General features: G+C 53.5%; 1 protein-coding gene across 1 annotated transcript in view; it reads right to left on the bottom strand.

Moving 5' to 3' along the window:
* Positions 1–13,512, bottom strand: part of SLC1A7 (solute carrier family 1 (glutamate transporter), member 7) — a 43,133-nt gene that overhangs the window by 18,087 nt on the left and 11,534 nt on the right. The window contains exon 3 of the mRNA XM_005878646.2: positions 1,197–1,412. Coding sequence (XP_005878708.1) covers positions 1,197–1,412 — 216 coding nt within the window. The remainder of the gene's footprint in view (positions 1–1,196; positions 1,413–13,512) is intronic.

Consider the following 13,512-nt stretch of genomic DNA (forward strand, 5'->3'; position numbering starts at 1 on the left):
CAATCCCCATGGCTACCCCCTGGCCCAGTCCCTGCCTCTGTCTTCCTCTCCTACTATGCCCCCTCCCGCCCCTCAGTCAGGCAGCGAGCCTTCTGAATTGGATCATGCCACGCCTATGTTTAAAAACCACTTTAGGATAAAACACAATTTTGGCCTGGTTCACAGTGCTCTTCATGGGCTGGCCCCACCTACTCCTCCAGCGATTGTTGCCCCCTCACCCCCCACTTCTCCTGCGCCAGTCACGCCAAATGGGCTGTGACGTCTCCCCAGGACATTCCCTCTCAGCTCAGGACCTGTGCACAGCTGTTGCCTCCCCGCCGCCCCTGCCCTCCCAGGCACCCTGTCCTTTACAGCAGCAGCTTTGCCTCCTCTGACCCCGCTCTTCACCCCCATCACAGCCCCCACCCCACTGTCTGCGTCTATCCATGGGCCTTTTTCTCCTCCAGAACCAGGCCAGCTCCGAGTGTCCTGGCGCCAGGCCAGCCCTGGTGAGGGAGCCAGGGGAGAAGGCGTGGCCTGTAGGGCGTCTGGGGAAGGGGAGTCGGATGCGGGTGTATTGCAGGGTCTTTCTGCACTTTTCTGGGGGGAGAACGAAGGCCCGTGAAACAAATGGTGAGCAGAGCCCACATGGCTCAGGCAGGGGCAGTGCCAGGAAAGGCACAGCCGTTGGAGTCAGACAGGCCTGGGCTGAATCCTGGCTCCATACCACCGGCTGGATGACCCTGGAAAGGTCACATCATCTCTTTGAGCCTCATTCCCTCATCTGTAAAAAGGGGACCAAATAAGTGTGGTGGAGGCGGGGTGCGGAGTGGGTACCACGACTGCTGGCCTTTCACCTGAGAAGCTAGGTGTATACAAGCGAGCCCGGTCAGTCTGCAAACAGTCCCTGACACCTGGACTGTGCTCAGCTGTGCCCTGGGGCTGGGCTCCCAGAGGAGCAGCCCCCCTCCGGCCCTGAGGTGCTCTCAGCCTGATTGATGGGGGCAGACAGTGTCTTGTGAGCCCAGAGGGAGCACAGGGGCTGAAGGAGGAGCACAGGGTGGCCTCTGTGGCTGCCCCTTGTTACCATGAGGAATCAAGAGCAGCCCCGAGCAGCCTCTGCCCTGCCCTCTGGCAGATGTGGGGCTGGGCCTGTGGAACCAGCAACCCCGGCCTGGGCATGGCATCCCCACGCAGGGTGCTGGTGGCAAGGTTACCGGATGAGGTCCAGGAGGGCGTCGGCTGAGCTCATGATGGGCTTCCCACTCTGCTCCGTCTCTTCCTTCTGGGCCGCCCCGCCCGGGTGGATGATGGAGACCATGACGATGCCCACGATGACTGCCACGAAGGTGGTCCACAGGTAGTATGCCACCGTGAGGATGCCCAAGCGGCTGGAGGTCTTGGCATCCAGAGAGGCGAGGCCGGATATCAAGCTGGGAGGGCAAGGTGGGTCAGGGTCTGTGGGTGGGGCAGGCCCTGAGTGTACCCACCCTTGCCATCCTCCTGGCTCTGCCCAGCACCCTCACGGTGCTCCGTGGAATGTGCAGGCATGGGAATCCCTCCATCCCCAACAATTCAGTTCTCCTGGCTCCTTCCAGCCTCTCCCCTGTTCTGCCCTCTCCCCCAGGTCCAGGGTCAGCAGCCAAGCCCTTTCCCACCTCTGGGCTTTCCCCTGTGCCATTCCCTTTGTTTGACATCTCTGATCAACCTCCTTCACTTGTCTAACTCCTACCCACTGGGTAAGTAGAAGTGCAGTGTCGCCTCTTTGGTAAAATCTGTTTGGATTACCTGTGTCTCCCCCAGAGTGAGGAGCCCATGGGCTACCCAGAGCTCCTGGCCCCTTCTGTCAATGACCTGGTTGTCACGGTCTGTTTACTTGTCTGTCTCCCTTCTCAGACCGAGGACATGTGAGAAGAGAGACAGATCTGACTCCTCTGTGGGTCCCCAGTGCCCAGCATGAGTTCTTGGTGCTGCTACCAAGTAGGTGGCTACTGCAGGCTTGCTGAGTAAACTAATGAATGAGTGAGTGAATGAATGAATGTGTTAGAGCGCTGGGCTGGCAGCTGGTGACCTGGGTCCTAGTCCTCGCTCTGCCCATTGGCTATATGACCTCAGGCAAGCAAGTCACTCCCCCGTCTTTGGGCCTCAGGATCCCAATCTATAATATGTGGCCATGGTTAGATTTTCCCTGAGAGGTTGCCCCTGTGGCCATCTTGGGTTAGTGCTCAGACCCAGACTCCCCTAGTGGGAGGCTGTGTTAAGGGGGCTTGTGGGTCTCTCTCCTCTTGGGTCCACCCCACCCCTGTCCACCCTGATCTGGACTCCACCCACCAGTGCAGGTCAGCCTGGAGCTACTGGGGGAGGGAGAGTGGGAAGGGCGAGATCAGTTAAGGAAATGCTCATGCTTTGTTTTGCAGCCAAAAGGATTTCCCCCCAAAGCTCTTTCATTCTTTCAGATAAAGGGAGTATTTGTCTGGTTTTAATCATGTAAACAAGAACAGATAATCCCTCCTCTTCCATGCTCCTCTTATCATTAGGCTACGTGCAGGCAGCAACCAGCATCAGGTTTAGCACAGTTAGCCTCTCCTGACCCCAGGCTGTAACTGCTGCCAATGAGTATCCTGCTCTTTCCTGCTCGCTGGAGCAAAGGCTCACTCTTCTGTGAAGACACCACTTAAGTGTCTCCTCTTCCAGGAAGTCTTCCCTGACTACCAGGCAGGGTGAAGTCCCCTTCTCCAGGCTCCCACAGCCCCTGTGCTGCCCTCTGTCCCAGGCCCACCTTACTAAGTTGCTAACTACTTCCTGGAAATGCCTCTAGGGCTGGGCTGAGATCTGATTCAATGCTGGGTCCAAAAAGCCAGGTACAGGACCCTGCCAGAGTACAGCTTGCCAGCAGTCTGCTGAATCAAGGAGTGGATGAATAAATGAATGAATGAATGAGCGAACGAATGAACGAGTCAATGTTTGCAATGGGCTTAGGGTGGGTCTCAGACACAAATCATGAAGGGCTTATAATGAGATTGTATGGCCAGCGGAATTGGGGGCCACCCTACAATCATTATCCTTTGAGAGAGATTATCCCCAGACCAGGGCCAGCACATCAGCCCAGGGCCAAATTGTCCCCTGACTACCACAGAGTCCCCCACAGCAAGGTCCAACTGCTTCAGGCCACAGGGAAGCCGTGGCCCTGAGAGAAGGGCCTGCCCCAGGTCACACACCAGAGCTCAGGAATAAGAAAGGAGGGTCAAAGTCCTGCCATCAGCTCATGGGGCTCCTCGAGGTCTCAGACTTTTGGGCCAAACTGTTAAAGTGACCTTTCCTCGCACTAAGGGAGTCTGGGTCTGAGAACCTAAAGCCCGGTAGGGTAGTTGGCGGGGAGTATTAGGTCACATGGCCATGCATAGAAAAAAAGCTCTAGAATGGAAGTTTCATAGTAGCTGTTTTGGGGTGTTGGAATTATGGATAATTTTTGTTTTGTTCTTAATGTTTTTCCGCATTCTCTATTATTTCTAGGATGAGCTTGTCTTGCTTGTATGATGGAAAACACATCCCTTGAGAACCCAGCAGCCACAGAAACCATCATTTGTCTGGAGCTTAACTGTCCCCAAACACATGAATATCCACCTAATTTGATCCTTGATGTTCTAACTTGGTGCTGCCTTACACAATTATAATGTGAACCACATTTGCAATTTAAAATTTTCTAGTGGTCAAATTAAAAAAGCAAAAAGCAGTATATCCAAAATATGTTAATGTGAAATCAATATAAAAATGTTTATTCAAATGTTTATAAAACTGCTTCAGGCTTTTAAATTTTAATTTTTTAAAAAGTTCAGTTCCAGGTGTACTGGCCACATTTCAAGGGAGCAGTCATTATTTACGACTGCTGACTGCCTTACTGGGCTGCGCAGTTGAGTTACAGATAAAGAAAATGAAGCTCAGCTGGCGGAGATGATTGGCCAAGCCTCCCAGCTGGTCAGCTGTCAAGTGAAGGCTTGTGGTTCCGAAGCCCCTGTCAGCCTCCCCCTCTCCCTCAGGGCCTCTCTGTGGCACAGACTTGGTTGAACTCCTGTGGAAGAAAAAGGTCTCTGGTTTTGGCTGGCCAGGATTTTAATGTGACTCAGACCAGGTACTGTCTCTTCAGTTCAACTCTCCGAGTTCATGGCCTGCCCCAGGTGACAGCCCTCGGATTTGGAGGTGGCCACCTGTTGGGATGCTAGGTCAGGGCTTCCAGATTGAGTGGGAGCTTCCATTAGGACAGTGGTTCTCAACCTTGGCTGCACATTAGAATCACCTGGGAATCTTTTTAAAATCCTGATTTCTGGGCCTCAACCTCATAACAAAGAAACAATTTCCGGAGGATGAGGCCCAGAAATCAGGATTTTAAAAAGATTCCCAGGTGATTCTAATGTGCAGCCAAGGCTGAGGACCACTGCATTAGGATGACCTCAGCTGTCCCTTCCGGCTCTGTGATTTATGGTGAGGAGAGAAGAGATCACCTTGCCTCCCCAACTCCCAGCACAGCTGAGTGAGCCCCCATATCCTCAAGGGCCCTGGGGAAGAGCCTCAGAAGCCCAGAGGTCCGGGCTGCCTTCCAAGCCACCTGGTACCACCCAGCCCAGGAAGAGACTGTGGTGACTGGAGAGTAAGCTGGGCTCCAGGGTCCAAGGAGAGAAGGCATCTGTTTCAATCTGGTAATTGCTCCACTTGCGCGGGTGGGGGAAGGAAGGCACCACTGCCAGGCTCCTCATGGAGGGAGAAGGGCCGCTTGCTGACTCGCACCTGGTTCTCACAGCAACCCCTGACGTGAGTACTGTGACCCATCTAACACCGGAGGTGCCCACTGCTGGTTGCGCACTTCACCCCGGAGGGCAGACGGCTGCTCAGACTGGGGTCCCTCCCTGTGCGAAGTCCTCAGGAGCTGTCCAGACTCCTTCATGGCCTCAGGTCACCCCCCTCCTCTCACTGGTGCCGCTCCAGCCACCCCAGTTCCCCCACTTCTCCTTGAACCACCTTTGTCCTGGCTGTTCCTTCGGCCTGGAACTCTCTGTCTCCCCCGTCCACCTTCTTGTCCTTTCCACGTATCCTTTCCAAAATCAGTGTAGACAGCACTTCCTCCAGGAAGCCTTCCCTGACAGCCATCTCACCTTCCTCCCCTGGGCAACCTGTGCTTCCCAGTTAGTTACGGGCGGGCGCACTGCCTGAGTCCCCAGCTCTGGTGCACCACAGGCTGGTAGGAACGGTGCTGAGTGAAGCCAGGGAGGAACCCAGTCCCCTGCCTTCCCTGCTCTCCTTTCTGCTCTTCTGCTGCTACTCATCTCTCAAGTCTCCACTCAGGCGCCACCTCCCTCTGGAGCCCTCCAGGCTACACTAGGCAGCTCCAGTGTGCTCCTGCCTGCATCCCTCACCAACTGGGAGGCCTTGGGCGAGTTCCTGAGCCTCTGTGAGCCTCAGTTTCCACGGGAGGGTAGAATGGGGACAATGATGGTTTTTTGTGAAGGTTAATCTAGGTTTAGAATAATAAGTATTCAATACATTCTATTTATTAGCACTCACTGTTCTCTGGTCTCCTGCAGACTGGGGGCACCTCCAGAGAAGGGCTGAATCTGGCTCAGCTCTGGGTCCACAGAGCCCAGGGCCTGGCCTGGGTGCAGGTGTGTTGACGTGTGTGCTGTTAAGCCAGGGTGGAAGTCTAGACTAGTGTTAGAACGACAACTTGTGGGCTCGGATGGCCATGAGCGTCCATTGTGGGGTCCCCGACAACAGGCCGTCTGGGCCAGCTGTGGTTTCCTTGCCAGGTTTAGGGGGATGCCCCCGGCTCTGTGTGTCTCTGTGACACTGAGGCAGCTGGCACCAGACTTTGGGGAACACGGGGGAACTTTGGGGAATGACTGTCGCAGACAGTGCCCTCTTCTGAGAGAAGAGAACCTGGCGGGTCTCTGGAAGTGTATGTACTCCAGGCCCCGCTTTCAGCCCTCTCCTTCCCGGTTGGTTGTTTTTTTATCAATGGCTTGGCCAAGGCCACTGACAGCATGTGGATCGAATTTATAGAAGCTGGAACAGCTAATGTCTTGGATGAGGGAGTTGGGACTAAGCAGACCCCAGCAGACTGGGACCACGGGCCAATTCTGACATGATGAAACTGAACACGGACACGTGTTGGGCCATACTTGGCTTCAATGGCGCGGAGAGAGCACAAACCCGGGTGGAAGAGGGAGGGGGAGGCGGGGCCTCAGCAGCAGCCTGTGGGAAGGGCTTGGGAGGTGGGGTGGGGGGTTAGTCAGGTGCTCAGCCTGTGAGACCAGAAGCCTGGGGAACTTGCCAAGGAGGACATGGACCTGCTCTGACATCGGGGAGGGAGGGGTGTGTCCCACAGAGGGCAGCGGGGGTAGGTGCAGGTGACCGTGAGGCAGGCCTGGAGGGGCAGGGCAGTGGAGCCTGGGCAGAGCAGACCTGGGGGACGTGGGATTGATGGGGAAAGCCACAGGGAAGCAGATCTCGGCTCAGCACCTGGAATAACTTCCTAACAAACAGGGCTGCCCCGCCCAGAAAGGAACCACCTTGAGGAGCAGTGAGCTTGCTCCAGTCACACAGCGAGGAAGCGGATTTGAACGTGGTCTACTAGCATGACAACATCCATAATCACAACACGCTGGCCCTGGGATGTTAGAGGCAGGAAGGAGCTCAGAGCCCCGTGGCCAAGTCCTTGGGCTCTGGCCTCGGCTGACCTCGGGGAGGCTCTCCCCAGCCGGCCTCTGGGATGCAGCTGCAGGGAGTCCACCTGACAGGCAAGGAGAGGAGGCATCTGGGGTCCGTGGAGGCCCCTTCGCTCTGCCAAGCATTGCGGCTTCCTTCCCCCTGAGCAGATGACAGGCCAGCAGCTGACAGCAAGTGCCACGTTATGCAGAATTACGCTCCCCAGATGGCTCTGCCACACTCCCAGCCCCGAGCCAGCGCCTTCTGAGACCCGAGGCAAGAAGCCCAGACTCCCACTTGGCGAAAGTCTGGGTTATCTGGTCCCAGTGCCCCCATGTCAGGGGCATAAATTCCTCGGCTGCCCCTGTTTGCACCCCTCAGCAGACAGAGAACTCACTACCTCCATGGTTATGCTTATTAGAAAGTCCTTCCTGGCGCCAGAATGAAATCTGCCTCCGGAGAATCCCCCACACGGGGCCCAGCCCTGCCCTCTGGAGCCATGCACACCCCACCCTTTGGTTTCACTTTATTTATTTATTTATTTATTTATTTATTTATTTATTTATGACTATTGTTGAAAGTATTACATAGGTCCCCTTTTTCCCTCATCAACCCCCTCCAGCCCACCCCTGGCTTCACTTTAGATTCCATGGGGGAGGTGGAGAGGGTGTGCTGGCTCAGGGTGCAGAAGGTGGGGCGGGAGAGAGGAGAAGGGGCCGTGCACAGACAGACATCGCCCTGGCATCCCCAACTAACCTCTGAAGGTCCCTCCTCCCATGGCCCTGGGCACTGGGACAGGGCTTGACTGGGACTTACAAACAAGCTTGAACTGGATCAAAAGCAAAAGCTGGAGGGACCTCCACTGCCGCCCTCAGAGCTCAGAGCGGCCTGACCGTCGACCATTCTCAGCCACTTTCCACCGGGAAATAAGGGCCAAGTCAGGTTCCCAGCCCCACGTGAGCTGAGCCCCTGACCTTTCTTTCCCTCGAGGCAAAGAATGCCAGGTGTGAGGGAGCCAGAGTGTCCATTACTTTGCTCTACAGTTACAGACTGTCGCCTGTCATGGCTGGTTATGAAGAGCGCCAACATGCCACGGTTAGGAGCCCAGCCCCACCGTGAAGGAAAGACCCCACCGGAGCCTATGAGAACACAGGCCCCCTCCTCCTCCTCCAGCTGAGCTCCTGGTGCCTACACCCGCCAAGGCTCTGGCCTAGGTCAGATGAGACCCTCTCCAGGGCAGGGTCTTGCAGTTCTCCACAGAGAACAGAACAGGAGCTTTTTTAAAACCTCACTCCCTCCCCAGACTGAGGTACGTTCCCAGCCCACCCCAAGTTGAACATCTGTTCAGGATGCTGTGGGGTTCCAGAATTGAATGAGGTGAGTTTTTGGTCCTCAAGGAGCTCTGTCCAGCGAGTTAAGAGACAACACAAAACCCTGGGTCATGCTGGGACTGAGAGAGGCCAGGGGTAGAGTGTAGCCCAGGTTGGGAATCAGAGTAGGCTTCTTAGAGGAGGTGACTGCTGGATGGGTCCTTGAAGGATGAGTAGGAACTCTATCTGGAAGGGGGAAAGAGCATGGGAGTCTGTGAGGGGTGATAAAAACCTGGGATTTTTGTCAGAGTCACCAGGCTAATGGTCTGACACAGCTGGGCCATGTTTTCCTTCTTGATGAGTAAGGCAGTCAGCTGACTGGGCAAGAGGGTTGAAAGTATTACATAGGTCCCCTTTTTCCCTCATCAACCCCCTCCAGCCCACCCCTGGCTTCACTTTAGATTCCATGGGGGAGGTGGAGAGGGTGTGCTGGCTCAGGGTGCAGAAGGTGGGGCGGGAGAGAGGAGAAGGGGCCGTGCACAGACAGACATCGCCCTGGCATCCCCAACTAACCTCTGAAGGTCCCTCCTCCCATGGCCCTGGGCACTGGGACAGGGCTTGACTGGGACTTACAAACAAGCTTGAACTGGATCAAAAGCAAAAGCTGGAGGGACCTCCACTGCCGCCCTCAGAGCTCAGAGCGGCCTGACCGTCGACCATTCTCAGCCACTTTCCACCGGGAAATAAGGGCCAAGTCAGGTTCCCAGCCCCACGTGAGCTGAGCCCCTGACCTTTCTTTCCCTTGAGGCAAAGAATGCCAGGTGTGAGGGAGCCAGAGTGTCCATTACTTTGCTCTACAGTTACAGACTGTCGCCTGTCATGGCTGGTTATGATGAGCGCCAACATGCCACGGTTAGGAGCCCAGCCCCACCGGGAAGGAAAGACCCCACCGGAGCCTATGAGAACACAGGCCCCCTCCTCCTCCTCCTCCAGCTGAGCTCCTGGTGCCTACACCCGCCAAGGCTCTGGCCTAGGTCAGATGAGACCCTCTCCAGGGCAGGGTCTTGCAGTTCTCCACAGAGAACAGAACAGGAGCTTTTTTAAAACCTCACTCCCTCCCCAGACTGAGGTACGTTCCCAGCCCACCCCAAGTTGAACATCTGTTCAGGATGCTGTGGGGTTCCAGAATTGAATGAGGTGAGTTTTTGGTCCTCAAGGAGCTCTGTCCAGCGAGTTAAGAGACAACACAAAACCCTGGGTCATGCTGGGACTGAGAGAGGCCAGGGGTAGAGTGTAGCCCAGGTTGGGAATCAGAGTAGGCTTCTTAGAGGAGGTGACTGCTGGATGGGTCCTTGAAGGATGAGTAGGAACTCTATCTGGAAGGGGGAAAGAGCATGGGAGTCTGTGAGGGGTGATAAAAACCTGGGATTTTTGTCAGAGTCACCAGGCTAATGGTCTGACACAGCTGGGCCATGTTTTCCTTCTTGATGAGTAAGGCAGTCAGCTGACTGGGCAAGAGGGCCAAAGACAGATCCCAGGGCCCCATCAGAGAGATCAGCAGAGTTCTGCTAAGAACAGATGCCCATGGCTTGAGGGGCAGAGTCTCGAAGCACAGGCTGCCCACCTCCTGCCTCTTTCCTACTCACTGTTGGTCCCAGGCAGCCTGGGGCAGCTGCCCCCTGCACACTGGCTCCCAAACCAGACTTTGACAGCTGCTTGGTCCAGGACCAGCTCCAATAAGTTAGGACGTGGGTGTTTGGGAGTTTTCTGCCAAACTAGAGTTCCTCAGGAAGGGGGAGAAGGGAGTGTTGGGTTTCTTTGGCCAAATATGATTTCCTGATTCTAAGAAAAATCAGTTTAGCATTCTCATAAGAAATAGAAAGGAAAACAATATAGACACAGGATCACACATGCATACATAGACACACACACCATACACACATGTAAAGACACACCATGCATCCACACATAAACCCACACACGCACTTGGATTTCTTTGTTAAGAGATAGAGCTTACAAAACATTCTGCCATGTTCAGCCTCAGTGAATCACAAACACATGGATTCAGTTTTCCTTGAATGATGCCTGGTTTAAGAAAGTGAAGAATGAGGGGAGAGGAGGGTTTGGCAAAAAGCAAGTGGAGAATTGGAGGCCCTAGTTGGATCCAGATGCTGACTTGACCCACCCCTGGTTCCCTGTGTCGTCCTGGTCTGGGGATGTGTGAAAACAAGGCTCAAGGCTCAGTTGACTTCCAAGGGTTAGATGTGAACTCCAGCCTCAGTGGGGTTATAATGGGTCACACACGCGCGCTCTCTCTCTCTCTCTCTCTCTCTCTCTCTCTCTCACACACACACACACACATACACATGAGCACCTGTTTGTAAACTTGCAGATGGCATTGTGTCTGTTTGGTGGCTAAGGCTAAGGCTATGGCAAATGACAGAGCTTGAGGTGAATCTAAAATCCTGGGGCACAGTGATGCCCTAACAGTGTACCCGGCAGCATCTAGGTATCTAGTGAAGGCAAAGGGGCTGTGCACACTCGGTTCCAGCCCTGAGTGGAAGAGTGAAACAGGATCACGAAGATGAGGGTGCAGCAGGACAAATCGTACGACATCATTTTAAATGAAAAAGACAAAAGAAGCAAATAGCCTTATTTTTGCAGAAGCAACAGTAAGTATTCCCCCAAAACTTAAAGGAACAAAAAGTTGCCCATACTCTTTGGGTTAAACTATAAATTAAAAGGAAAAGGGACCCTAACTGGTTTGGCTCCGTGGATAGAGTGTCAACCCATGGACTGAAGAGTCTCAGATTCGATTCCAGTCAAGAGCATGTACCTTGGTTGCGAGTTCAAAACCCAGTAAGGGGTGTGCGGAAGGCAGCCGATCGATGTTTCTCTCTCATTGATGGTTCAAACTCTCTATCCCTCTCCCTTCCTCTCTATAAAAATCAATAAAAAAATATTTTTAAAAATAAAAAATAAATAAAAAGAAAAGGGCTCAGTGGTATTACTGGGAGAAAGTGGGAAAGAAAGGCTCCCAGGCCCCATAGACTTGACTTTTCAAACGCAAGAAGGTGTTATTAGCATGGGACCAGTCAGCAGTGGGGCACAGAGAAGACAACTGAGAGTGGCAAACCACCCAGCACCCATCCAAGCGCCTCCTGTGGGAGAGGGACCCTAGTTCAAGGGCATGACATGCTGTTGCAGGTCCAACCATCAGGCTGTTAGCTCCTATGCTGTTGTAATGAGAGGCAGAATTTTCTAAATTTTGTCTGAGGCTCCTATGTTTATAGTTAGAGACAGCAAGTTTCCTTGCAGCTGATTTTGTTTTTAGAAGAATTTTACAAATGGCAAATGTAAGCTAAGAGGGCACTCATTGTCCAGGGAAAGGGGAGACTTTAGTGGTTTGATGGAAGTGCCCTTCTGGGAGCCCTTAAGACCTGCAGAGTTACGGGAAGGTGCCTCAATTTGCCAGAGGGGCTCAGGGGCCTTCTGAGAGAAAAGAGAGGAAGATCCCAACCCTTGGCCCCTCTGATTTGAAGTTAGGGTCCAGGTATACCAAGGTCTCTGGGCACTAAAGGTCCCCAGGGCTAACCTATCAGCAGGAAAAAGGGACGCAGGGCTCAATCCCAAGGAACTAAGCTCAGGGCATGACTAAGGATGCTTTGAGGAACAATGATTGAGCGTTTTGGGATCTAGGAGCCCGAGCAGGGCATCCCTGTGGCTTGATTAGGAATGTGCACCAGCCGAAGCAGTCAGCATACCCTTAGAGGCCATGATGGCAAAAAAGCCCAAATAGCCTGTTTCAGAGCCTGGAATCACAATGGCTGCAGGGAAATACTCACGCCTTGAGAGGCAGGTAGGGACTAGCGCTGGGTTGGTGCCACGCAAACCCACCTCCCCCGGTACGCTCACTTGGGGGCATAGCTCCGAATGGAAGAGCTCCTGCCACCTTTACATTATTTTTCTCTCTTTTCACAGCATTTGTCGTAACTGAAGTCACTTGGGTTAAATGCACATATGGTGGGACTCTACCAGGTGGGACCCCAGAAATTCACCGAAAATGGCAAACCTGGGGTCACATTGGTTATACAATTAAATGAGTTTTCCTGCCAGCAAACGGATTTCACCAGTGGGTTCCCGAGTAGTGTGACCCTATAGGGATGCTCTGGCCTGAGGCGGTGCGCATCTGTGTTCTTGGCCATTTACTTATCTCTGTGATCAATTGGCATTTGGTTTATTTGGTCTCAGAGGACAGGCGTGACCAGCTCAGAGGCTCAGACAAGGTAGAGCTTCTGAACCGGTCAGCTGAGGACCACACCTGGGCCTGGCACGTTCACTGCTAAGAATGATAAAACAAACAGGGGAAAAGAACAGTGGCAGAATTAGGGTTGTGTGATAATAGGAGAATTCCCACCCCCACCCCGCCATTTCCCAAAATGTTTCTGCTTTGCTTACATAATGTTTTAAAGTACAAAATATCTTTAAAAGATAACTCCTAACATCCTCAGTTCAAATGCTAGTCGTGAAACTTCCCCAAATTCCACTTCCACTGCCCTTCCACTGCTCTTTAGTCGCTTAATAAGCATTTATTAGGCACCTACTATGTACCAGACCCTGTGATGTCCCTGTGAAAGAGAAAAATTGATATTCTCCAGAATTCTTTTCATGTTAAGGGAGTTATCCTCATTCACAAGAAATTCCTGGATGAGCCATTTGGTCAGAGCTGAGACCCCCCCCTGCCCCCTGCTCCCCCCAGGGGACAGGGCACGAGTGGAGGTGACTTTTGAAAGACAAGGAGGACAGGATTTCTGGATTTTCTTGGAATGGCAGTAGAGAGAAGGAAGGTGCAGGGAGAGAGAGCAAGGTGGACAAACCCTAAGGTGACCCCCAGTGATCCACGCCCTTGTGTAATTCCCCTCCCCGAGTGTGAGTGCTTCTAATAGCCTGAGGCAAAGGTGAGGGATGTCACTCCTGTGACTACGTTATATAAGACTTTGTCTTAGAAGACCGGAGAGTGAGGGATCGTACTCCTGCTTTGATGAAGCAGAGAGCCACATTGGGAACTATCTTTGGAGAGGGCAGAAGGCAGTGCTCTAACAATTTCCTCCTAGGGAGAGTTAAACCTTCGTGGGGGAAAAATGACATTTCTGAGCCTCAGACCCCTGCGTCCCTGAACCCTGCTTCCTTTACCTTCAACTGGTCTGTGATCCATCCATCCACCCATCGCCCACAGTCCCCTCAGCTCCTGCTCCAGCCAGCCCAGGGCTGGGCAGCATGGTCCCCACGGGGCAACCGCCCTGGTGCGGGGACTGTCACTCAGGGCTGAGCAAAACCACCAAAGATGCTTTGAAAATTCAGATGCCAGGCCCCATGCCGGGCTCACTGAGCCAGACTGCCAAGGGGCCCAAGCAGGGGTTGGTTTTAAAAGTTCCACAAGTGAACAAAATAAACTGATGAACGGAGTGGATCCAGAGACATGGAAGCCTGGAACAGAGTGGGGAATCTCGGAGGGAAGGTGGGGGGA

The sequence above is a fragment of the Myotis brandtii genome, unplaced genomic scaffold, assembly GCF_000412655.1.
Source record: "Myotis brandtii unplaced genomic scaffold, ASM41265v1 scaffold57, whole genome shotgun sequence".
Classification (NCBI taxonomy): Eukaryota; Metazoa; Chordata; class Mammalia; order Chiroptera; family Vespertilionidae; genus Myotis; species Myotis brandtii.